The 24,447-nt window shown below is 65.1% G+C and overlaps 4 protein-coding genes across 4 annotated transcripts; 3 read left to right on the top strand and 1 right to left on the bottom strand.

The window, feature by feature from the left end:
- Position 1: 1 nt before the first annotated feature.
- MORN4 (MORN repeat containing 4) lies at positions 2-3,878 on the bottom strand. The gene is made up of 5 exons (XM_075026950.1): positions 3,773-3,878; positions 1,846-1,943; positions 1,605-1,719; positions 1,409-1,518; positions 2-1,256 (listed from the first exon to the last, which is right to left on the bottom strand). Exons 2-5 carry the CDS (start codon positions 1,910-1,912, stop codon positions 1,108-1,110), a joined length of 441 nt encoding a protein of 146 aa, XP_074883051.1. The 5' UTR covers positions 1,913-1,943; positions 3,773-3,878; the 3' UTR covers positions 2-1,107.
- A 410-nt stretch (positions 3,879-4,288) lies between these two features.
- Positions 4,289-11,952, top strand: PI4K2A (phosphatidylinositol 4-kinase type 2 alpha). The gene is made up of 9 exons (XM_075026190.1): positions 4,289-4,777; positions 7,383-7,583; positions 7,840-7,971; positions 8,056-8,209; positions 8,822-8,883; positions 9,334-9,433; positions 9,696-9,829; positions 10,118-10,177; positions 10,314-11,952. Exons 1-9 carry the CDS (start codon positions 4,382-4,384, stop codon positions 10,473-10,475), a joined length of 1,401 nt encoding a protein of 466 aa, XP_074882291.1. The 5' UTR covers positions 4,289-4,381; the 3' UTR covers positions 10,476-11,952.
- Positions 11,953-13,449: 1,497 nt separating this feature from the next.
- MARVELD1 (MARVEL domain containing 1) lies at positions 13,450-16,169 on the top strand. Its single transcript, XM_075026188.1, has one exon. The coding sequence runs from the start codon at positions 13,688-13,690 to the stop codon at positions 14,213-14,215; it is 528 nt and encodes a 175-aa protein (XP_074882289.1). The 5' UTR covers positions 13,450-13,687; the 3' UTR covers positions 14,216-16,169.
- Positions 16,170-18,350: 2,181 nt separating this feature from the next.
- On the top strand, positions 18,351-23,915 carry ZFYVE27 (zinc finger FYVE-type containing 27). The gene is made up of 11 exons (XM_075026187.1): positions 18,351-18,742; positions 18,816-18,886; positions 18,958-19,144; positions 19,326-19,421; positions 19,612-19,724; positions 20,460-20,590; positions 20,954-21,025; positions 21,417-21,561; positions 21,857-21,903; positions 22,767-22,848; positions 23,074-23,915. The coding sequence occupies exons 1-11, from the start codon at positions 18,546-18,548 to the stop codon at positions 23,136-23,138; spliced, it is 1,206 nt and encodes a 401-aa protein (XP_074882288.1). The 5' UTR covers positions 18,351-18,545; the 3' UTR covers positions 23,139-23,915.
- Positions 23,916-24,447: the final 532 nt, after the last annotated feature.

Below are 24,447 nucleotides of genomic sequence, written 5' to 3'. Positions count from 1 at the left end.
TTGGCAACGTGGTTTACTCAGCTGAGGCCCATGCAGGCAGCAGCACAAGGCAGGGTCACGGCAAGGCACGGGACCGGTGCGGGCAGAGACTGGCAGGGAGGGCACGGCCCCTGCAGCCCACCACCGGGCTGCAAGGGCTGCCAGGACCCCCACGCCGCAGCCAGCCAGACCACACTGGGGGTGAAGGTGGGCACGCAGGGGGGAGATGAAGGATGTGTGCAGGGGGCAAGATGGGGACATGTGTGCCCCCTGCCCACCCTGCCTGCCCCTTCACCATGCCCCTATCCCCGCCCGCCCTGCCCAGCCCTGACACCCCATGCAGCCCTGCTCATGCCCCTCATCCCGGGCTCCGGCTGACCCTGCTCCTTGCTTGCCATCGCTCCTGCCCTCCCCCAGCATGCAGTGGACATGGGCCAGGCTGGGCATCCCCTGGTCCTCCTTGGTGGGGATGACGCTGCAGATGTCCCCAAGGCAGCGGGTGGACTGGATTGGCACGGGGATGAGGGGAACACAGCCCACCAGCTGGTCCTGAGAGCAGGCTGGGTCCTCCGCAGGCACCTTGTCGCCCTGGCCAGGGCACATGGGGGATGGCCAGTCACCCAGAGCTGAGAGCGCAGGCCATGGGATGCCTGGGGTGCCCACCCTGCCTCAGGACCAGGGTAGCAAAGCGGGCCAGGAGCTGCCCCTCTGTGGGCATGTGGTCCAGCCAGCAGCCCCTGGCCAAGGCACCCCGGCAGTGGGGTCAGGGCCCAGCCCCAGCCCCTACACCCCTGCTCCATCCTCTGCAGCAGGCTAGCAGCCCTGGTGGTCCACAGCCTTCCTGGGGGGCAGAGGGGCCGAGCCCCGGCCACCTTGTCCCCTGCGGCTCCGGCAAGTGCCAGGGCTATAGCCAGAGAGAGAAGGCACCACGGCTGCCTTGGGGCACTTGGGTGGAGAGCGGAGGGCCCCGTCCCCCCGCAGCGTTGGGGATTCAGCAGAGGGGAGCTTGGTGGGGACGGAGGGCAGGGAGGCACCCAGCAGTGCCACATCCCTGCTCTGGGGCCGGCGGGGCCGGCCAGTGCCCAGTGGGGGGGTCCCCGCTGTGGCTGGAGGGGACGCGGGGCACCGTCACGCTGTCAGGTTGTGGGCAGACTTGGAGGCACCCTGGGCCCTCTGGATGACGGCCGGGCACTTCTCCCGCCGCAGCAGCTTGTTGTTCTCAAAGAAGCCCTCGTTGCGGGGCACCCCGTGGGAGCCGTCAGGGAAGGTCAGGAGACCTGGGGAGGGAAGGGCTGGCAGTGAAGGGGCAGGGAGCAGCACCCACCGGGACCGGGGCTGGAGGGACAAAACGGGAGACGCTGGATGGGGCCACGCCGAACTGGGGCCACGCGGGGCTGCGGCTGCCTGCACCGTGCTGCCGGGCACTCACCGAAGCCGTACACGCGCCCGCCTTTGAACTCGCCCTCAAAGGTCATGTTGTCACAGCGGGTGAAGACGCCAACGCCATTGAACTTGCCCTGCACAAACTCCCCCTCGTACCTGCACAGGAGGAGCTCCTGAGGCAGCAGCTCCCCACGGCAAGTTGGGATGCCCAGGGGGAGTGTATGCAGGGGTCCCACGCTCACCTGGAGCCGTCGGAGAAGGTGAGCACACCACAGCCATGGAAGAGACCGTTCTCGAAGTGCCCCACATAAGCGGTGCCGTCAGCAAACGTCAGCTGCCCAACACCGTGCCTGCGACCTAGGCAAGGGCAGAAATGGGCAGCACTGAACGGATGGAGGCAGGGACTGCCCCAGCATGGTCAGGCACGTGGGGGCTGCTCGGCCCCCAGTGCAGGCAGCACCATCCCCTCCTGCCCCATCTCACCTTCCTTCCACTCGCCACGGTACTCCTCCCCGTTGGAGTAGGTGAAGGAGCCTTTGGTGAGGGTCATGGTGACAGCCTCCGGCAGCGCAGGGCAAGAGCTGGCAGGAAGAAGTGCGGAGGGTGGCTGCTGGGCAGGGGGAGCAGCCTGGCTCACCCAGACCCCCTGCATCCCCTTGGCTCACAGACAGGCACACGTCTGCCCTGGGGACAGCTCTGCTGGGGCACGCTGCAGACGAGGAGCTGACCCCAGGAGCACAGCCACCCTGCCCTGCCTCTGAAACCCCAGCCGCCAGGTTCGGGTTGCTGCCCGCCCCACTGCAGGGCTCAGGGCGATGTGAGCCCATGGGGGTCACAGCCCCGTGAAACGTGAGTGAGCGGCAGGAAGAAGAGCGTGGCAGGAGCTGGCTGCCTCTGGCACAGCTCCCTGGTGGCAGGCTCAGGCCAGGGGCTGCCCTCAGCTCTGCTGGGGCAGTCCCACAAAGAAACAGGCATTTTGGAGAGGAGACGCTTGCTGGGTTGTGCTCTTCAGGGGAGGGAGCAGAGAGCTTGTGGGGCTTCTAGCTCCAGTATCAAGGATGGGCAGACCTGGGTCACACCCTGGGCATGGAGTGGCTGCTCCTCCTAAGAGGAACAGCGGAGAGAGGACCCTGGGGCTCCAGGGCTTTGCTTGGCTACCCAGGGTTTGCAAACCTGCCTGCTGACAGCAAGCAGCCCCCGGAGGCCTGCACAACCCCAGAGCTGCAGCCACGCAGCACAGCTCTCCCCAGCACACATGGAAGTCACCAGCATGGCGACAGCCCCACAGGTGGGCTGGGTGCTGCCTCTCCAGCGGCTCCTGGTGCGGCTCAGGCAGCGCCAGCGGCAGGAAGGGGCTCCCCGCTTCCAAAGGGGGCACCCCTGCTCACACGGGGCTGCGCATCCCTGGAGAGATGGGTGCTGAGCCACGCTAACCAGCCAGGCACAGTACCCGGGAGCACAGCAGGGAGCTTGCAAGGGCTTTGTGTCCGGAGGAGATATGGCCCTCAGCCAAGCCAGCAGCGACTGAACAGTGCTCTCTGCTGATGGCAGAGACCAGGGGCTCAGCACAGGCTGCCCAGCGTGCAGCCTGCCCAGCACCTCTCCGGAGGCCTCCAGCAGTGCCAGCAGGAGGAGAGGGTGCTGCCAGGGGCTGTTAACGCCTGCTGCAGGGGAGGGCTCCCTCCACCAGCATGGCCTGTGCCTGGACCTGTGACCATCTGGCGGACGGGCAGCATTTGCCCTATGAGCAACCCACCCTGCCCAGCAGCTGGATGTCCCCCCACTGGCACCCACCCACACCAGAGCCCTGCACAAGCCGTACCCACGCAAGCAGGGGTGATGCGTGCAGCACAGCCCGAGCTGCGCACAACCTCCAGCTCTGAGCCCACGACCTACCCAGGTTGCACACCCACGGGCTGGAGCCACGCACGGGGGGCGAGGGGTGTGTGACCCAGCTGGGCCACACACCCCTGGGCAATGCATGCGCACCCTGCCCGTGCCACGCACCCACGGGGGGCACACGCACACCCCACCTGGGCAGCGTGCCCAGAGGTGGCAATTGCACCCACGGCTGATGCATGCACGCCCCACTGTATCGACGCCCCACCGGCTCCATGCACCCGCGGGCGATGCATGCACACCCCACCGGGTCCATGCACCCACAGGCGATGTGCGCACACCCCACCGGGTCCATGCACCCACGGGCGATGCAGGCACACCCCACCGGGTCCATGCGCCCACGGGCGATGCGCGCACACCCCACCGGGTCCATGCGCCCACGGCTGATGCGCCCACGGGCGCTGCAGGCACGCCCCACCGGGACACGCGTGGGGATGCTCGCAGGCCCGGTGCCTGCCCAGGGGCGGTGCGGGCGGGCCGGGCGGCGCAGGGACCCGCGGTCCGCGCTCACCTGGCTCCGCGCTCGCCGCCCGCACCGCTCCCCACCGGGGTCCCGCCGAGGGGCGGTGGCGGGGGCACCTCCCCTGCCAGGCTCCCGCCCCGCCGGGCGGTGCCACGCCGCGAGCGTCCATCCCCGCCCGCCGTTGGCTGTCTCCACGGCAACCGCTAGCAACGCGGCTGCTGACTGGCCAGCTTCGCGGCGCGCCCTCGCCGGCCGCCATCTTTGTGCGGGGCAAGGCGCTCCCCTCCCCGGGCGTGTCGGCGGAGGGGCCGCGCCCCCGCCCCCGCCGCCATCTTTGCGAAGGGCAGCGGGGGGCGCTGCCGCTCCCGGGCGGCCATCTTTGTGTGGGGCGCTGGCGCCAGCCCCCACGGCGGGGGCGCGACGGACCCACCCCACACCCCCGCCCCACTCCGGCCCCCACGGACAAGCGGTGCGAGGCGCGGGGGCCGCCAGGCCCGCCTCATCCGCGGCCGCAGCCGCCCCCGCGGCGGAGCGCGGTTCGCACGGCGACGCCCGGTCTGGGCGGGGCGGCCGACGGGGCGGGGCGGCGCGGTGACGCGGGCGGAAGCGGCGGGCGCGGGCGGCACGGCACGGCGCGGCGGGGGCCGGGCGGGCGCGATGGACGAGACGAGCCCGCTGGTGTCGCCGGAGCGGGCGCAGGCCCCCGACTACGGGCTGCCGGGGGGCGCCGTGCGCGCCCTCCCGCCCGCCGCCCCCCCGCCGCCTTCCCCTCCCGGCTCCCCCGGCGGCCGCGACCGCGAGCGGCAGCCGCTGCTGGAGCGCGGGGCGCGGGGCCCGGCGGCGGCGCAGGCCCAGGCGCAGGCCCAGGCGGCGGCGCAGGCCCAGGCCCAGGCCCAGGCCCAGGCGGCCCAGCGGGAGCGTAACGACTTCCCCGAGGACCCCGAGTTCGCCGAGGTGGTGCGGCGGGCCGAGCTGGCCAGCGAGCGCGGCATCTTCCCCGAGCGCATCTCGCAGGGCTCCAGCGGCAGTTACTTCGTCAAGGACCCGCAGGGGGTGAGCCGGCCCCGTGTGCCCGCCCCGGGGGTGGCCGGTCGCTCCCCGGGGCCTCCCCCCGGGGCCCGCGGGCCGAGCGGCGCCGGCCGGGAGGAGGGTGCTCCCGGGGGAGCTGGTGATGCTGGCCCGGGGGTGAGCGGCCTCGGAGGGGCTGGTAGGAGCGGCTGGGGCCGCCCTGGGGAGAAGTGCGGTGGGACCAGCGGCAAGAGCGGGGGGCAGCTGTGTCCCAAGCGCTGCTTCAGCCTCTTTTGTGGCTCCTGTGCCCGAAGAGGAAGGGTCACCCTCTCCCCCAGGCCTGCGCATCAGCATCTCCTCACCGTGGTGACTCCAGCCCTAGGGCTGTGACTCTGAGAGCTGAGCTGGTTTTTGGCCTGTGAGACTGGAGCAAGATACTTCCTCTGTGGCTGCACGGCCGATATAATGGAGGGAAAGCCCTTGACATGTGGCTGGTCCCCCATAGATCTGGTCAGCTGTGTGGCAGCCGACTCCACACCACTGACTGGCTATGTATGCACAGCACGGGGTGGCTCGTCTTGTGACCTGCAGCACCCAGCCCAATTACTCGAGCTGTTGCTGCGTCCCGTGACTCCCTCGCTGCGTGTGCGCCGGGATGCTTCTTGAGAAGCAGGACTGGGCTCGCAGGTCTCTGGCATGTCCTACTTTTCCTGTCTTAGGTGGAGCCTGGCTTCTGGGAGCTGTGGCAGGCAGGTCCCTGCTGAGCTGGTGGGCTGTGGGGCAATACATACTTCCTCCTGCTCCCTCTTGTTGCCCAATACAAGATGTGTGTCACTGGGCTGGATGAGCTGCCTGGGGGTGGCAGAGCAGAGGCTGCCAGGCTGTGGGAGACCCAAGTGTGGCGAGGGCTGGTGGAGGATGTGTGTGAGGAGCCAAAGTCTGCGCACTCCTGGCCATGTCACCTGGCAGGTCCCCCCACCTGCCCTGCTGTCAGCAAATGCGGTGTGTGTCTGGTTTCTGTGGCTGCTGCCCAGGGTCACCAAAACCTCTGCACTGCTGGCATGGGAGGGATTGCAGTGCGCTGCTGTGGTGGGCAGGTTAGGGGGTAAGGGCATTGGGGCAAAACCTTTTCTCTTGTCTCTGTTTCCCTCTGGGCTCCTTAGGGCTGAGCTGTCCTACCTGGGACATGCTTCCCCAGTGGCTGCAGTTACCCCAAGTGCTGGCTGCACCTCTGGGCTAGCCTGGCTCCCTCTGCCCTGCTGCTGGTGCCAGGCAGACCTGTTTTCCGTGCCAGTGCTTCTCCCGGCACAGGCCTGTCTGGAAGGGGACGCTGTGCTGCCAGGCCTCTGGCCTCCACTCCTGCGCTGTCCCTGCCCAGCTGGGCCTTGGTCTACTGGACTGGCTCCATGGAGCACAGGGCACCGTGCTGCTAGAGCTCCCGACAAGCCTCTTGCAGGCTCAGGTCCAAGGACATGTTGGCAGTTCTGTGCCTTCACGTGGGGCTGATGTGGGGATTGCCTTCCTGCCTGCTCAGGCGAAGTGGCTCCTCTGTGTGATCTGGGGATGGCTGAAGTGCTCCTGTTCCCTCAAACACTTCCTCTCCCTCTTCCTGGTGGACACAACCTTGCTCCTGTCTGCCCTGGGTTGGCTTCTGGCCCCTGGCAGACTGGGGTTCCACACTGAGGTGCTGCAATACATGTCCCACTTTCACATTGTGGCAGAAGCTCAGCTTGGGGAACTGCCACCCACTCAGGCTGGGGCTGGTGCCAGCCATGAGGAGGAGGGCTGGTCGTGTGTGCTGCTGAGTCACCCCGGAGCAGGGGCTGCCTGCCCTGTGGGGGCAGGTGGCCTTGCTCCTGCCTCAGCTCTTGTCTCAGCTGTGTGGCTTGGCAATGCTGGCTTAGTGATGGTGCAGTGCCTAATGCCAGATTTCTGTGCCCTCTGCAGCGGTGGGGTACCTGTGCTGCTGGCCCTGTTGTTGGATCGATGTGTGCGAGGCTGGATTGAGGGGCTGGAGGTGCTGCTGGTACTAACTGGTGGCCAGTCTGGAGCTGCCTGTGCCCTCTTGCCCACAGTGTACCCAGAGAGCCAGCCTCTCTGCTGTCTCTAGCTGGGCCCCCCAGCACAGAGCCCTGGGCTCCTTAGGGATCCTCCAGCTGCTTGGGTGTTCTGGTCCCATTTACTCTGGGTAGTTTGGGATCAGCTCTGTTCAATGGATTTTGGAGCTAAGGCAGAGATTGCTGTCCCCCTCCCTCTCCTGTGTGGATGTAGTGAGCAACGGAGAGCAGTAGCTCTCCCCAGCTGTCAAAAGGTCACTGGGATGTTTACCGTGGGATAGCGTCATCATTGGTGTCTTTTGGGACAAGGAGGGTCATTTCTAGGTGCATGAGCCAGGTATGAAGGTCTTTGGGCAGCACCCTGTTCTCGTGGGATGGGGCACTAGCTGGGGAAGGGTCCCTCCCAGGTCCTGCCTGCCTGCCTCCCTCCTGGGAGCTGCAGGGTCTGCCTGGTCCCAGGGGCTAGTTATTGCCCTGGTGAGGGGCTGTTCTGAGCCCATTCCTGAGTGTCCCCACTGCAGGCTGGCTCAGGGTGGGGGCTGTCCCAACTCTGCCAACTGTCTTGAGTCAGCTGTCCTCTTTCCCACTCACAGAAAATCATTGGCGTCTTCAAGCCCAAGAACGAGGAGCCATATGGGCAGCTGAACCCCAAGTGGACCAAGTGGCTGCAGAAGTTGTGCTGCCCGTGCTGCTTTGGGAGAGACTGCCTCGTCCTCAACCAGGGCTACTTGTCGGAGGCAGGCGCCAGCCTGGTGGACCAGAAACTGGAACTCAACATTGTTCCCCGCACGAAGGTGAGGGGACAGCTGCTGGGATCTTGTCCCAGGGAGGCTTTCATGTGCTTCTGCACAGCTCTGCTTGTGCCTTGTCTTGTGGCACTGCTAACCTTGGAGATGTTGTGTTGAGACCTCTGGACTGGGACTGCTGCTCAAGCCATGGGGACCTTCGTGCTGGGCAGAGCCATGGGAAATGCTGTGTCTTGTTTTTATCAACCAGTCCTGTGAGAATTGCCAGGTGCCCCTGCTGACATCTGTGCTCCTGTCCCCCCAGGTGGTGTATCTGGCCAGTGAGACCTTTAACTACAGTGCCATCGACAGGGTGAAGTCCCGAGGAAAGAGGCTGGCCCTGGAGAAGGTGCCGAAAGTTGGCCAGCGCTTCAACCGCATTGGTCTGCCACCCAAGGTAGGGCTGCTGGCCTCTGCACCTGCCTGTTGCTGCTTCTCTGTCCTCTGCGGCCTCCTGTAATGCAGCCTCTCCTTGCTTCAGGTGGGGTCCTTCCAGCTCTTTGTGGAAGGCTACAAGGATGCTGACTACTGGCTGCGGAGGTTTGAAGCCGAGCCACTCCCGGAGAACACCAACCGGCAGCTGCTGCTGCAGTTTGAGCGGCTGGTGGTGCTGGACTACATCATCAGGAACACAGGTAGGGCCGGCTGCCTGGCATGGGACGCTGACTGTGCCTTCACTTCCTGCCAGCTGGAGAAAGGGGAGGGGAGCAGGGGCTTGGCATCTCTTCCCAGCACCCAAAACTCCTCTCAACACCACTTGATTGCTGCCAGGTGGCAGCTGCTCTGGGTAGAGTGCAGCTGCTGTGGCTGCCTACCACTTTGGCCATGCTCTGGCTGCTGCCCTTCATTCTGGGAGATCTGGATCCACCATGGTGCTGGGGTGAAAGTTTGCCAGCTGCAAGGGTCCAGGGACATCCAGCGATCCAGCACCTGACTGTGCCCCTGTATTCCATCTCACGCTGGGCTTCTGAGTTCCTGCCAGGCTGGAAGGGGTCTGGGGTAGCACTCTGGGGCTTGCAGGCTGACCTTTCTCTTGTGAGCTGGGGCTATGTGGACCTCTCCAGTCTCCAGGGCTGGTTCTGTGGGGGCTGATGTGGCTTCCCAGGCCTGCAGCAAGCTTGAGGGCTCTGGGGTAGAGTTTGGGCCTAAAACTGGTCTGTCTCACTTCTGGGTCAGAGGAGGAGTAATCTGCCAGGTGTGGGGCAGGCAGGCCTGGCACTGACACAGCTGGTTTTATCTACCTGCAGATCGGGGCAACGACAACTGGCTCATCAAGTACGACTGTCCCCTGGACAGCGCGGGTGTGCGGGTGAGTGGCTCATCCCTGGCAGAGCCTCCATGGGGGGCTCTGCTCCTGCAAGCTGCTGGCCTGGCAGATGGGCTGGGAATTTCCCAGCTGTCTTGGGTTTCTGAGCATGTGGAGGCCCGATCTTGTCTCCTGGGCCTTTCATTGCCCTGTGTGTTAGTGGTTTGTGGCCTAGTGGGACTTTGTGAGGATACAGCTAGGCCTGTGGGGGAAACTGGTATTGCTGGACCTGTGCATCCTTGGGGTGAAGCCTGGGAGGGGGAGCAGCTTTGTCCCGCTCTCACCTAAAGCAGACAGTGTTTCCCTTTGGGCAAGGGACGATGCTACGGGCAAGAGGCTGCTGTGCCTCTGTGGTAGCCAGGGCAAAGATCCTGGTAGCAGGGCTGCAGGGAGTGCGAGGGGGACTGTTCCTGCTGGGGGGGCTTCCTTGTGACATGCTCCGCTTCCTTCCAGGACAGCGACTGGGTGGTGGTGAAGGAGCCTATCATTAAGCTGGCTGCTATAGACAATGGTTTGGCCTTTCCCTTGAAACACCCGGACTCCTGGAGAGCATGTGAGTCCCTCAGGCTGTGCCAGGGCAGCCTGGCAAGCCATACAACTCTGTGCTCAGGCATCCTCCTCAAGGACTGGAGAGGAGAGGGCTAGGGCTGTCCCTCTGCAAACCTTCTGGTTTCATGGGCAGCTCTGCCTCAGCAGAGACTGTAGGAAGCGGGTGCTGGTCCCTGTGTCCCAGATGCAGATGATCTGGCACCCAGGGACATGTGGCACCGTCCTTTGCCTTCCCCAGCTCTAATGTCTCCTGCTTCCTCCCACAGATCCATTCTACTGGGCATGGCTGCCCCAAGCCAAAATCCCCTTTTCACAGGAGATCAAGGACCTGATTCTTCCCAAGATCTCAGACCCCAACTTTGTCAAGGACCTGGAGGAAGATCTGTATGAGCTCTTCAAGGTGAGCTGGGGGAGCAGGTGAGGATGGCTTGGGAGGAAAAGAAGTGGGGGTGGTGTTGGGGAGCTCCCTGTCAAGGCTGGAGGGGACAGAAAGGTGGCCAAGCTGCTGACAGTGTTTCTGGGCTGAGGCGTAGAAGGATTATCCCTCTGCCAGGAGCTGAAGATTCAGTGTGGGGAGAAGCAGGAAACCTGTGGGACAGGAGGAGAGAGGCTTGCTTGGGGAATAGGCATCTTTTGCACTGCATGGGGCACGTGGATCCCACTGTGTTCTCTGCTCGCTCTCTTGCAGAAAGACCCTGGCTTTGACAGGGGTCAGTTTCACAAGCAGATTGCTGTCATGAGAGGCCAGGTAAGCTGTGTGTAGGGAAGGCAGATGGGTGAGGCATGGAGCCTCATCCTGCCTGCGTGGCAGGCAGGGTGCTGGGTTGGATGCTCTCTGTTGCTCTGGCATGGCAGCTCAGGCATTGCTCTGTTGTGCTGTACAGATCCTGAACCTGACTCAGGCACTGAAAGATGGGAAGAGCCCCCTGCACCTGGTTCAGATGCCGCCTGTGATTGTGGAAACAGCACGTTCCCACCAGCGCACCGCCAGCGAGTCCTACACGCAGAGCTTCCAGAGCCGGAAGCCTTTCTTCTCATGGTGGTAGCTGTGGGAGCTGTGGGCAGGGCTTGGCCGCCTTGGACTAGCACTACGAGAGGAGCCGGGCCACCGCTGGCTCCTGTGGCCGGGACTCGATCTTCTGGGTAGAGCAAACAGGTGCGGCTGGAGGAACCTGCAGCTGAACTGGAGGAGCCAGGCAGGTTGGGCATGGTCCCTCCCCAGCTCCATCGGAGCTCAGTGCCCTGCCTGGGGCAGAGCCCAGGGGGAGGTGTGGGAATCCGCTGGGAGCCGTGGTGTGGCTGGGACCCTGCCCCTGCCTCCCTCAGCCTGCATGCAGTTCTGAGCACCCCTGCTTGGGGCTGGAATGAGCAGGCTGCACGGGCCAGGATCCGTCCAGCCCTTTACACCAGCCACTGGCCCTTTTCACCGCCGTGCCGGCTGCCAGGCTGGGAAGGCCTGTAGTGGGTTATATCCCCTCCTTTTCCCCGAGGGTGTGCTGTATTCCTCCACTGTCCCTCCTCTGCCCCAACCCCGTGCACGCTGCTTTCCTCAGGGGGAGTTCCTGCTGCCCGCTGGTGCAGCGGGGACCACAATGAACGGCTGTTCTCTGGCTGGGGGCTCGAGGAGGGGACATATGAGGGACAACTCACGGGGCTGGCTTGGGCGCAGTTAGACACTGAGGGGAAAGAGGTGCTGGCTTGTCCTTGTGAAGAGCAGGTGGCTCTGGGAGGGGCTGGAGCTTAGTGCTGCCCCCCTTGCTGTGGGAGCCCCCCCAGCTGGAGAGGGCTGAGGGTGGGTGCGAGCACCCTCTCCCCCTCTGCTGCCCCAGCCCATCCCTCCTGCCAGGTTTCCACGGCTGCTCTTGCTTGGCTTTTGCCCCTGCTCCCAGCAAGCTTCCTGGCTGCTGTGCAGCCGGCATGGTGCCAGCCTTGTCTGTGCCTAGGGCCCCCTTGAGTGGCAGGGGGCTACCGGGGCAGGGGAAGGGCCAGAGGGGCTCTTCTGCTGCATGGGTGGGAGGCGTGATGGGAGCACGGGGGGGCCAGCATGGGTTCCTGGCTGCCCTGGTGCTGACAATCCCGCAGGCCTGCTGTGGGTGGGTGAGGCAGCAAGCCCCTTTCTCCCCAGAACAGAAGCTGCTGGGCTTGTGTCGTCTAAAATGGTACCAGGGCTGCTGCCTGCATCCGCTTGCCTTGGGCTGCGGCTTCTGCTGCTGGGGGAAGCTGGTGCTGGGTCTCACTGTCCTGTTAGCCTATCTTTGGGGGGTGGGGGGGAATGAAGGCAGGTTGGGGGTCTGCTGCTTGAGCCTGGGAGGGGAGAGCAGCTCCCTTGTCTCCTGTGTGGGGATGGGGCTTGGCACTGGCTGTGCAAGCACAGGGTGGGCAGCAGTGAGACCCCCCCCAGCTCCCCGGCCAGGCCCAGCTGCATCTCCAACTGACCCAAAAATGTATTGTTCTAATGCACTGTAGAAATGTATGTAATGTATTTAAACCATGCAACTGTCTGAATAACAGAGCTGCCATTCAGCAGGCTGCCTCTGTGTCTTTGTAGCACCCTAGAGCAAGTCGGGGCTGTTCCCCTCGCACCAGATCCAGTACAAGGGCCTGGACCAAGGTCCTGTCCCCTGGGGGCAAGGCCTAGGGTTGGTAGGACACAGCCAGAGACTCACGCAGCGACTACTGTCCACCTTTTATTAACCGTTGCACCCTGTCCCCTAGGCGTCAGGTCCTTGGAGAGCCTGGCTGTCCCGGCACCTGCTGTCCAGCAGCCCCGCTCCTCCACGGCCCGGTCGCTCAGCACTGCTGCGTGGACCCCAAGCGTGCTTCGGCCCCGCGGCCGCCCTCCGGCTCCTTCTCCACGATCCTGCGGGGGGAGAGGCGCGTGTTAGCTTCCCTCGTCCCGTCCCCGCCCTGCTTCCCCTGCCGCCCCGGCCCACACGTACCGCAGGCGGCCGAACCGCCGCAGCGCTGCCATCCCGCCGCCATCCCGGGCCGGCCGCCGCCGCCGGAGCCGCCGCAGGGCCCGCGCCATACGTCGCTGGCCCGCGTACCGCCAGACGAGGCGGGCGCGCTCCTCGGGCCGCTCGGCCCCGCCGCTCCGGAACAGGCTCCGCAGCTCCGGCAGCCCCACGCCCTGGAAGATGTTGGCCGAGGCTCGCTTGCGGCCGCGGGCCGCGGGCGCCGCCCGCCCCGGAGGGTCGCTCACCACCGAGGCCGGCGTGCCCATGGCCCCGGCCGCTGCGGGCACCGGAGAGACGGCGTCAGGCTCTGCTCCCGCCGCCCGGCCCGGCCCGGGCCGCCTCCCCCGGGATCCGGCACGGATGCCCGGTGAGGAAGGGCGGGCGGCGATGGAAGGGCGCGCCGCGGCCGCAGGGAGAGGGCGGGCCGGGGCGCCGGGCAGGAGGCCAGCCGCGCGGGCGAGGCCCCCCCGGAACGCGGGAGGCGCCCGGCTCGGGCCGGTGCACGCAGGTCCGGTCCCGCCCCGCCGGTGCCCGGGGCGCTGGGCCCCGCCGTGACCCACTTTCCTGCCGCCGCCGCCCCGCGCCCGCCCGCCGGCCCCTCGGACAGACCTGGCGGTGGCGGACCGGCGCGGGTCCGCCGGGTGCCGCTGCGCTCCCGGGGCCGCTCCGCACCGGGGTCCCGCCGCCGCCGCGCGCCCCGTTCATTCACCCGCCGCGCCCCGCCTCGCCCCGCGCCCCGCCGCCAATCCGCGCTCGCCTCCCGCTGCCAGGGCCAATCGGCGCCGAGGGGCGCGGCCGCATCGCCTCTCGGAGGGGAGACACGTGGCGCAAGTGACGTCAATGGGCGGGGGGCGAGGCGGGCGCGGCCCCGCCCCCGGGCGGAGCCCCGGCGCGCGTCACGCCGAGGGGGAATCCCGGGTGACGTCGAGGGGAGCCCCGGCGCGCGCCCCCCGCCGGCCGCCGCGCGGGGTCCCGGTGCGCTCCCGACCCCGCCGCCGGCACCGGCCGCCTCCTCCCGCCGCACCCCGCGGAGCGGCCACCCCCGCGGTGGCGGGACGGGACGGGACGGGACGGGAGGGGCGCGACGGCCCCCGCCCGCCGGCGGCGGCAGGCATCCGTGGGTGTCCGGTGGGCTGGCGGGAGGCGCGGCGGGGCGCGGAGGCGGGGCGGAGAGGAGAGGGGAGAGGCCCCGCGCGGGGAGGACCGTTAGGCGCCAGATGTTTGGCAGCGGCCGGGGGAGGAAGTCGCTGCCGGGGCCCTGAGTCCCGCCCGAGCCGCGCCGGAGCAGGCAGGGCCCCGCCATGGCCCGCACGGCTCCCCCGGCAGTGCCGCCGCCCCCGGGACCGCCGGCCCGCGGCTCCCTCGGCCTCCACCGCGCCTACCTGCGGAGCCCGCTGGGCCTGCTGCGCCTGGGGCAGCTGGCGCTGGGCGCTGCCTTCTGGGTGACGGTGGCGGCTCACAAGTACGAGGGGGCGGCCCACTTCGCCCTCTTCGCCGCCGTCCTGGTCTGGCTCCTCACCCTGGCCCTCTTCGGGCTGAGCCTGCTGGGGCGCTGGGCGCTGGTGCCCTGGCTGGGCTCCCGCTGGCTCCTCACCAACCTGGTGCACGACCTGGCGCTGGGCGTGGGGCTCTACGCGGCCGCCACCGGCATCATGGGCTACAAGGCCGGGCGGAAAAGCTATTGCAACCTGCCGGGCTACAGCCAGCACTGCCTCTACGGGGCCTACCTGAGCGCCTCCGTCTGCGGGGGCATCGCCGCCTGCCTGTACCTCTTCTCTGGGCTCTACTGCCTGTCACGGCGCTGCCGGGACCAGCGCGACATCATCTGAGACCCCGCGGCGCTCGGCTCCCCTTCTCCTCACCCAGCAGACGGAGCGCAGCCCCCCTTCGGGATGAAGTGACCCTGCCGCCCCATCCCCTCCCGGCTGACTGCACCGCGCTTCCTCCGGAGACTCCTGCGCAGACGGATGGACAGAGGCCTTCCCCGAGCACGGCTTCCCCTGCATCCCGCCGAGACAGCGTGGACACCCAGCAGCTGCACAAGCCCCTCTCCCACCCCCAGACAGACGTAGGCTATTGCAAGTGGAAGGACCCAAGCGGAGAGCCTCTAAGAGGGACCCCAGTTTCTGGGAGCCCCCCAGGGCCCCTGCCCAACTCCCCTGCCCCCGGCCTTGCAGATGCTGCTGCTCAGGTGGGTGCCGACCTGTCCCCGGGGCAGAGGGGGACTGGCCTGGGGGAGCTGGGCAGGCGGCAGTGGTGCATAGTGGGGTTGGGTGGGCATAACCCCCCCCCAACCCACTGGCAGCCCCCTCCTGCCGTTCCCAACTGCGCGGCGCCTCCACAATTCCCTAACGGAGGCTCTGGTCTCGGCTTCCCCAGCCCGGGCCCCTCCTCCTGTCTGGCCTGAACACATCTACCGTCTTGCTGGAGCCCCGCAGGGCTCAGCCCTTCCCTGCCCTGGGGGTGTGGAGACACCCAGGTCCCGTGCAGCCTGACCTGGTGTCACCCCGGCCCCCCGGACACGCTGTCCTGTTTGGGGGCTGAGCCCGCGCAGGGCAGCAAGGGCTCCGTCACTCCGGGGTGAGGGGAGGTGTGAGCGGGGCCATAATCTGGTCCTGTGACCCCAGGCAGGGGGTAAGTTCCTCCAGCCTTGGGGTTCATACTGCCCCGGGATGGGGCCAGGTGCCCTGGGGTTGAAGGGAGTGGGGCACTGGGTCGTTCTCTTCCCCCTGCCCTCCTGCAGCAAGGTTCATGGCTCTGAGCCACCCAGAGCCATGGAGCTTGCCCCGGGGCCTGGCTGCTCTGACAGGGACAGGCATGGCCTCGCCGGCGGCGCTGGAGACTGTCCCGCAGCCCTGCCTGGCTCTGCGGCATTTGGTTTATCATCCCGGAAAACTCTCATCTTGGGACTCTCTGGCTCCATCTCAGGGCCCTGCGCTGCCCGGAGAGCACAGCGAGGCGGAGGGGAAGGGTGAACACGGCAGCATGGCGGTGCTGGGCTGCCGCTGGCACCGTGGCTGCGGGGGAGCTGGGGCCAGGCGTTGCAGGGACACAGTCTGTCTTGGGGAACAGGAGAAGAGGACGCCAGCAGCCGGGCCAGCCTGGCCCTGGATCAGCCTCCAGAGCCCACTGGGTGCCAAGCTCTGACGAGGCCATGTAGGGCCAACTGCAGCAACAGGCATCCAGAGACTGGGAATTTTTAGAGGAGCACCACACCAGTGCTGCCCTGCCACAAGCCCTCCTCGCCCTGCCTGGAGGCAGGTCCTCTCCATCGCTCCCGGTGCGAGGGAGGGTCTGCCCCAGTCTCTGTGTGGGCTCGGATCGGCGGGATGCGTGTCCCCAGCAGCTAGCCCCGGGCTCTGGCTGTTGCCTGGGGTTCCCTGGTGCCTTTTTTGGGGTGGAGAGCAGCAGCTGTGATCCCCCTGCGGCTTGGAGGGGCCTGGGGTTGGCGCTGGGTCACCGCTTCTGTCATGAGGTGCTGTCCCAGCCGATCCCCCCTCGTGCTTGGGAGCCCTGCCATCCCCTGGGCCATCTACCCCTTCCCTGGGCAGAACGTGCTGTCCCTACCCTGTGTCAGGGCTGGTCCCCGACACTGCCTGCCCCCGCCTGCTCCGGTGCAGCCCCTGGCCCAGGCTGCCTGAGATGACCAGGGAGGCTTCTGCTGCCACAAGTGCCTTTTCTCGGCTTTCTGCAGCGCTGCCTGTCACGCCGGCTCTGTCCCTCTCCAGCCCCCTTTCTGGTGCCTATGGATTCATCTTCCAAATAAAGCAACATTGGCGCTCACCGGGTGTCTGGGGCTTTGTGCTGGGGCTGGGACCTGCTGGGGACAGGGTCTGAGCTGAGATCACACCCAGCTCTGTAGACCTGCGCTCTGGGGCCTCCCTGCCTGGAGCCTCTGGCCGTGGTCACAGCATCCTGCTGTGCTCTGGGGTCACGGGCAGGCTCCCTGGTGCTGAGCCACCACTCCTGGTAGAGAGGCTTAAACCTCTGCCCTTGGAGACAGGGGCTGTCCCCAGCCCCTCTGTCCCCTCCAGAGACAGAGCACAGCCTGGTGCTCACATGGGCGCTGGGTGCCGTGCAGAGGGAGGCCAAGTCCCCCGGGGTTGTGTGATCACAGGGACGTGCTGGGGACAGGATGGAGCTGCATGCCTATGTGCTTCGTCACTCTGGGCTGAAAGGGCTCTCTGTCCTGGGGCCAGGGCACTGCTGGGCAGTCATGCCCACGCTGCTGGGCCCCCAGAGAACTGGGGGCAGCCAGCATCTGCGGGGGCTGGCTCTGGCCCTGGGCCGCACTCTCGGGATGGGGATCAGCTTTGGATCTCTACCTGCAGCTGGGGCATCACCAGGCCCCCCCAGGCCTCTGCCCACGGGACACACGCCCTGCTCACCGGAGGCTGAGGGCAGCTGGTGGCAGCGTTGAGCCCTGTGCTGCCCTCGTAGCCTGAGAGCCGGCATAGGGTTAACAAGGTAGCATGGAGTATTATGGGATGGCATCCCCCCTTTTGGCATCGGATGCAGCCCAGGGTCCCTAGAGCAGCCCTGGGAGCCAGCAGCCCTGCCCTACTGCAGTCACCTGGACAGACAGCCTGTGGTGCCCGGGGCGGGTGGGAGCAGGACCACAGGCTGCTATGCAGGGCAGCACTAGCGCAGCCAGGGCTGGGGTGCTCTGGGGACATGGAGGGGCAGCAGATGAGCTGCCAGCCACCCTCAGTGGCCTGGGGGAAACCCCTGCTCCCTCCCAGGGACCCCCGGTGCAGGGCGTGGGGAGGTGCCCCAGCACTGGGGACAAACCCACAGTGCCCCGATATGGCTGGGACCAGGCTGTGCGGAGACCCAGACTGGGACTGAGCCCTGGACCAGGATTAGACCTAATTCAGGACCAGACCCAGACTGGGACTGAGCCCTGGACCAGGATTAGACCTAATTCAGGACCAGACCCAGACTGGGACTGAGCCCTGGACCAGGATTAGACCTAATTCAGGACCAGACCCAGACTGGGACTGAGCCCTGGACCAGGATTAGACCTAATTCAGGACCAGACCCAGACCGGGACTGAGCCCTGGACCAGGATTAGACCTAATTCAGGACCAGACCCAGACCGGGACTGAGCCCTGGACCAGGATTAGACCTAATTCAGGACCAGACCCAGACCGGGACTGAGCCCTGGACAAGGATTAGACCTAATTCAGGACCAGACCCAGACCGGGACTGAGCCCTGGACCAGGATTAGACCTAATTCAGGACCAGACCCAGACTGGGACTGAGCCCTGGACCAGGATTAGACCTAATTCAGGACCAGACCCAGACTGGGACTGAGCCCTGGACCAGGATTAGACCTAATTCAGGACCAGACCCAGACTGGGACTGAGCCCTGGACAAGGATTAGACCTAATTCAGGACCAGACCCAGACTGGGACTGAGCCCTGGACCAGGATTAGACCTAATTCAGGACCAGACCCAGACTGGGACTGAGCCCTGGACCAGGATTAGACCTAATTCAGGACCAGACCCAGACTGGGACTGAGCCCTGGACCAGGATTAGACCTAATTCAGGACCAGACCCAGACTGGGACTGAGCCCCAGATCAGGGTCAGACTGGGATCAGCGCCCAGCCCTGGACTGGGACTGGAACCAGACTGGGACTGACTCCTAGACCGGACCGGACCCAGATCGGGACCGGGCCGGGACCCAGATTAGCCCCAGGTCAGGGCCGAGCCCCACACGTAGACCGGACCCACCAGGTCCGAGTCCCGGCCCCAGGTCAGCCCCGAGCCCCACGCCCAGACCGGTCGCAGGACCCAGAGCACACCCACGGCCCCGCCGCCGAGGGGCCCCCGCGGACCGGACCGGACCGGACCGGACCGGACCGGACCGCGCGGGGCGGCGCGGGGCGGGGCCGAACCTCCGCCGCTTCCGGGGCCGAGGCCTCTTCCGCCCCTTTGCCCGCGCAGGGGCGGGGCTTCGGCCTGCGTTCTCTAGCGCGGCTCTTCTGATTGGCTGCGCGCCAGCGCCGCGGGTGAGGTCACGGCGCACCTGGCCCCTTCGCGGAAGTGGTGTGTGCAGTGCAGGGCCGAGCTCGGCGGCGGCGGGCCCGGTCCGGCTTGTTCTGGTCCCGCTCCCCCGGCCCGTCCTGTCCCCGCTCCCCTGGTCCGGCCCGTCATGCAGGCGGTGGAGCGGGACGGGGCGGCAGGCGGCCCCGAAGGGGCGGCGGGGGGCGGTGAGGCCGTACCGGAGCCGTCGCCGCCCAAGGCTGCCGCTGCTTTCGACTTGCTGGAGCTGGTGCGGAGCTACCGGCGGCTGGAGCTCTACCTGGAGCCGCTGCGGGACGCCGCCGAGGGCGTCCGTTCCCTCCTCCGGTAGGTGCGGGCTCGGCCGGGACCGAGACCGTCCCCGGGGTCTCGCGTTCCTCACCCTCCCTCCTCTCCGCAGGTGGCAGCGGCCCATGTGCTCCCTCCTTGTCTGCCTCGGCCTCAACTTCCTCCTGCTCACCCTCGGCCAAGGTGCGTGTGGCGGGGACAGGGCCGGTCGCCTCCCCAGACCCCCGGGGCTGACGCTGTCCTGCCTCTTCCAGCCGCCTGGTACTCAGTGCTTGCCCTGTTGGTCCTGGTGCCGGCCCTGCTGGGCTACCTGCAGGAGACGTGCCGGGCCCGGCCCTCGGAGCCAGAGCTGGTGCGCAGAAGGTACCACAGCGTGCGCCGGGACGACCTGCGCAGGGTGCAGCTCTCACGGCAGGAGGCCATCGTCCAGGTCAAGAGCTTGTGAGTCTCTGGAACGTGCCTGGCTGTGGGGCTTCTGGGGCCTCTGCAGCCGGGAAGGCTTCTCTGTGGCTGTGGAGGGCCTGGGTTCGTGCCAGCCTGGCCGCCGTGAAGTGTGTGAGTGTGGGGGAGCCAGGCTGTGTGTTTGTGGGGCCTTTTCCTGACTGTGAGGTCTCATTCACAGCCTGATCCAGCTGGAGGGATTCCTGAGTGGGATGTGCTGCAGCTGTGAGGCAGTGTACCGTGTGCTGTACTGGGAGAACCCCACTGTCTCCTCCCAGTGAGTAGTACTGGGTCAGGCATCCTGTGGCGGGCTTGGTAGTGAGAGGGGCCCGGCCAGGCCTTTGGAGCTGTGTTTGATGTGTTTGGTACGTGGAGAAAGCAGGTGGAGGACCAGATGAAGGAAGGGGGCTTGTGCTGTGGTGTGTGTTGCTCTATCTTGACTGAAGTGTTCTGCTGCTCCTTCCCAGGTTTTATGGGGCGCTGCTAGGATCCGTCTGTGTCCTTTACCTGCTGCCCCTCTGTTGGGTCCTGGCCATCCTGAACAGCACCCTCTTCCTGGGCAACACCCAGTTTTACCAAGGTAAGAGACCTCCCCGGAAGTGGCCTGTGTGGGATGGGTTGGGGAAAGGCCCTCCGAAGTCAGGGATCCTGCCCTGGACCTCTCCCAGCACCCTCATGTGAGCCCAGTATCCTGTGTCAGGCTCTGCCATGGGACCTGAACCCCCCTGAGGGCAACTATGTCCTAGGGATGGTGCTCAGCAGCCCAGGTTCAGTGGTGGGGTCCTGGGGCTCTGCTGTGAGAGGTGAGAGTCTCTCCTGATGCGTGCCCTGGCCTGGATGCTGTTTCCTGCTCTCCTATGCTCTGTGGCAAACCAGGGCCTGCCACCACAGCGTGTGCATGACCATCGCTACTCCTCAGTCCCTGACCCTGCTCTGCAGGACTTGAAATACTCTTGGTGCCTGTGGCAATGTATGATGCAAGCTTGAAAATGTGCTGTCGGAGGGAAGGAGAAGAGCCGGAGGCACTCTCTGTTCTGTGGCACGTACTGGAGGAGAGTTGGATGAGATCTGTGTGGCTGAGCTGTGACTAGGCTCCTGCTGTTCCCTATCCTGAGCTGGGAGTGTGGGGAGTTCCTTGCTGCCCTAACTTTGGTGTGTGAGCAGAGGAGGGCTCAGGGTACCTGACTGGTGAAGGTTGTATGTGCCAGTGGCCCACCTTGAGCCCTGGAGGTTGGCTTCTGCAGCTGGCTTTTGTGTGGTGGGGCTGGGAGAAGGAAAGCATCACCCCGCCTCAACCACGTTCCCCTCTTGACAGTGGTAATGGAGCTCAAGGCCTCGATTGAGCAGTGTGTGGGCACCAAACCCCTCGAGAGCACTCCAGAGCCTGCCGAACCCCTGCCAGCTGCTGCCCCCCCAGATCGGACCCCCACACCCACCAGCACAGAGGTGAGATATAGGCAGGGCTGGCAGTTGTGGGGTGGGAGCTGTGAGGTCAGCCCTTTGGTTTGACTGTGCCTGTGTCCCTCTACCCACAATCTCGTTCCAGCTGCCAGCTTTGCTGGAAGGCTGGGACCCCCCCCGAGTTACTGGGGGGCTGCCCTGCTGTGCTGGGGGCTTGGCTTAGTCCTTTTGCTGCATGTAAGAATGTGGTCTGGGGAGGCAGGGACCCGCTTCACATTCTGGGACTCATGTCTTCTCATGGGGCTGCCAGCGGCCTGGTCCTTTGTCCTGGAACCTGCTGCAGAAGCGTGGGCCCACCTTTGGGCAGGGTGGGGGTACAGCAGGACTAGCTCCGTGAATCTCCTGCAGGACCTTACCCCTGGCAGCGTGGAGGAGGCGGAGGAGGCAGAGCCTGATGAAGAATTCAAAGATGCTATTGAGGTTTGAGGCTGGTGGGGGTGGGCTGTGCCTGCAGGGCAGCAGAGGTGGGAAGGGCTGAGGGCCTTGATGGACAAGCTGGGTGCTCAGGGAGGGTGGCTGTGGGGCTGGGCTCCTCTGACTCCATCTGTATTGCCTCTACTCTCTGTCCCATGCTGCGGGAGAAGGAGAACCAGCTGCTGGTCATGGTGAGTACTGCCATGCCAAGGTGTGCAAGAGGGGCATCTCCTCCCAGCTGGAGCTGGTAGCCTTTGTGTCATTTGCCAGTGGCTTGTGGTGATGCCAGGTGGAGCATCCTGCTTGCTGGGTGCTCATCTCTGGGGTGGGCTGCCCTGCATCCCCTGGGTGTGACCCCAGCCACCCTTGCGTGCTCAGCTGGCTCTGCTCTTTGCAGGAGGATGACGAGAGCTCTCAGTGCTCAGCAGATTTTGACCTCAGTCTCCCGGACAACGGTTTTATGAGCAAAAACGAGGTGATCCGCAGCAAGGTGTCACGCTTGACTGAGCGTCTGCGCAAGCGCTACCCCAGCAACAACTTTGGTAAGGCTGGGAGCGGGTGCTGGTTGGGGGAGCTCAGCAGAGTGGGGTCTGTGCTGCTCCCAGTGGTCGCCACTGAACTGGGGGTGGACAGAGTGGTGTTGTACCTGCTAGGACACCTCCGATGACCTCCCCCTCCATGGGGATGATGTTCCCAGCCCTCCGAGGAAGGGCAAGGATGGGAAGGTGCAGCAATGTTGCCTTCAAGCTGAGCCTTTACAACAGCTGTAGGTGTTCTTGTATCTCTCGCGGTCCCAGGCAGCAGACCCCTGCCTGACCTCTGCTCTCTTTCTTCCAGGGAGCTGCACGGGCTGTGCAGCCACCTTCTCTGTGCTCAAGAAGAGGGTGAGTCTTTGGCTTCTACCCCAGCTTGCTGTCTGCACCTGGGGCAGAGGTGTTGCACTTGTCTGGCTTGCCCTGGTTTTCTCTGGCAGCTTGGGTGGCTGGTGTCAGTCATAGCGTGGCAGCAGGTGACCTCAACTAAGTGTTGGGTGGTGGTGTGTGCCTAATGGTGCCACGGATCCCTTGTGCTGTTGAGCCTTTGTCTATTTGCTCCTTTGGAAGCTGCCTCAGGCCAAACCTGTGTGTGGTGTTGAAGGCACAGGCTCTGTGCCCTGATTTAGCCCATTTCCTGTGGCCTGAGAGCTTTCTGGTGAAGCAGAGCATGGGTCTGCTTGTAGGAACTAGAGGAGCAAAGGCCACCCCTGTTGTCTTATCTGAGCCCCTGCACATGATGCTTGGTGCACAGTGCCCTGGGCAGTTTTGGGAAGAATGTGTTTCTTGTTCCCTCCAGACTCACATAGCTGTCTTCCTGCTGCCTCCCATTCTCCAGACTTGTGGCCCCTTCTCCTTACTCCTGAGAGTCCCAGATGTACATCAGACTAACTCTGGAGTTTGCATCCCTCCAGAGTTACAGCATAAGAGTGATATAGTGTCCTTAAACCTCCTGGAGCCTGTGCTCCCAGTGCTTTCTCAGGCTGGGTGCAGGCTGCCTGCGATCTTGGAGCATACTTGAATGCAGATCTAGTGTTGGGCCTGGGTGATCTGTCCAGGTGTTGTTGGTAGATGACCCCTCTGCTGTTGCTGTCAGGCCTTGCACCCACTCCCCTTCAGCAGGGAATGCTGTTAGCAGTGCTCTGGCACTGGAGTTTGCCAGGGAAGGCTGGGAGTGGGCCCAGAGTAGTGTCACCTCTTATCTCTCTCCACAGCGGAGCTGCAGTAACTGTGGGAACAGCTTCTGCTCCAGGTGTTGTTCCTTCAAAGTCCCCAAGGCTGTGATGGGAGCCACGGGTGAGTGGAAGGGTGGTGGAGGGCAGAGCTCCTGCTCCCACCTGTGCTGTCTGCTTCAGGGATTTGCCCCAGCCCTGGTGGGGAGGGTAGATGTGACCTGCCCAGCGCAGCCTGGCTCAGGACAGAGCAGCAATGGGTTTGCAGCTCTTGGAGAAGCTCTGTGTCTGGGGTCCCTAGCCTGTGGTGGGGAAGGGGAGCATCTCTGACACCTGCTTTCCTTTCCAGCCCCAGAGGCTCAGAGGGAGACGGTGTTTGTGTGTGCTCTGTGCAACCAGGTGCTCATCAAGTGACTGAAGCAGGCCCAGCCAGCTCCTGAGTCCTGCACTGCCTGACACCCAGGACAGCGGGCACCCTTGCAGCCAGGAGCCTGGGCTGCTTGGTTCCCAGCATGGTGTCACCCTGACAGAGGATGCTTGTGCTTGCTGCTCCTCCTGCCAGTGCCAGGCTGGGGGCAGATGAGCCCTCCTTGCCGTGCAGCATCTGCGGCACCAGCTGGTCCCTGTGGTGGAGCATTGCCCACAGCTGTACCCCCATCCCTGCAGCTGCCCTCTGGCAGCTGCTCCAAGCCCTGGATGCTCCCTGGCACTCACTGTGTCCTGCCACGTACTTGCCTAGGCCCTATGGCCTGGCTCAGTGATGGAGGAGCCATCCTTCCCACTTGTGGTCCTACCTCCACCTCTTGGGTGAGGCAGAACAACCTCAGGGCTCTGTCCCTACCTTTCCCAGCACTCTGCTAGATGAGTGTATTTTTGGGATCAAGTCAGAGCTGTGCCTGCATCACCAGGAGATGTGGTCTTTGGTCCTGGCTCAGCTGAGACCCTGTTAGTCACTCCTGTGCTCCTTGGCCTCACCACCTGCAGGTTTAGTCTCCCCCCACTCCAATACCTGGCTGTAGTGCAGAGGAGGCAAGAGGGTAAGTTTGGGCTGGGCTTTGTGGCTGGGTCTCCAGCTGCAGTGTGAGAAGAGGCAGGAGTTGGTGCTGCTCTGTGCACTTAGTGACTGCTGCTTTCTACTACAGATTAATATATAATGTATATAGAGAATGACCAATAAATCTCTTGCTCTCAGCTGACTCTTGTCTTGCCCCAGTGAAAGCTGTCCCAGTCCCAAGTCACCCCAGCACTTCTGTGGCCTTGGCCCCGCTGTCCTGTAGGTGGTCACAGAGAAATGGTGTGTTTCTGCCACTAGTTCTCCTTGCTTATTGGGGTTTCCATCTTTGGTCATGCTGTGGCCTTGTTTGCCCCCTGCTTGGGTCTGCGTGCAGCTGCACCTCCTTGGCTGTGCCAGGGCTGGATCCTGCTGGGATGGAGCCAGGGAGAAGCTCAGCTCTGGCAGGAGCTGCTGGGCTTCCTCTCTGCCTCCCGGGACTGCTCCTTCCTCTGCCCTGCCCAGGCGGTGGTCCCGGCAGCTGCCTGTGCGCACAAGGGTGACCTTTCCCTGTGTGAACAGCAAAGCTCCCAGCTATCCCAGGAATGTGACCCTGGCTGCCATGCAGCTGGGAACGGCCATGGCCTGGGTCCCTGCCAGCCAGCTGCAGCTCCCCCCGGCCGGGGGATCTGGGGGGGGGCCGTGCTCTTGGGCTGGCATTGCCCAGTGCAC

Source organism: Buteo buteo, chromosome 4, assembly GCF_964188355.1.
Source record: "Buteo buteo chromosome 4, bButBut1.hap1.1, whole genome shotgun sequence".
Taxonomy (NCBI): domain Eukaryota; kingdom Metazoa; phylum Chordata; class Aves; order Accipitriformes; family Accipitridae; genus Buteo; species Buteo buteo.
Note: the sequence above shows the minus strand (reverse complement) of the source record. Positions and strands in the feature narration are given on the sequence as shown.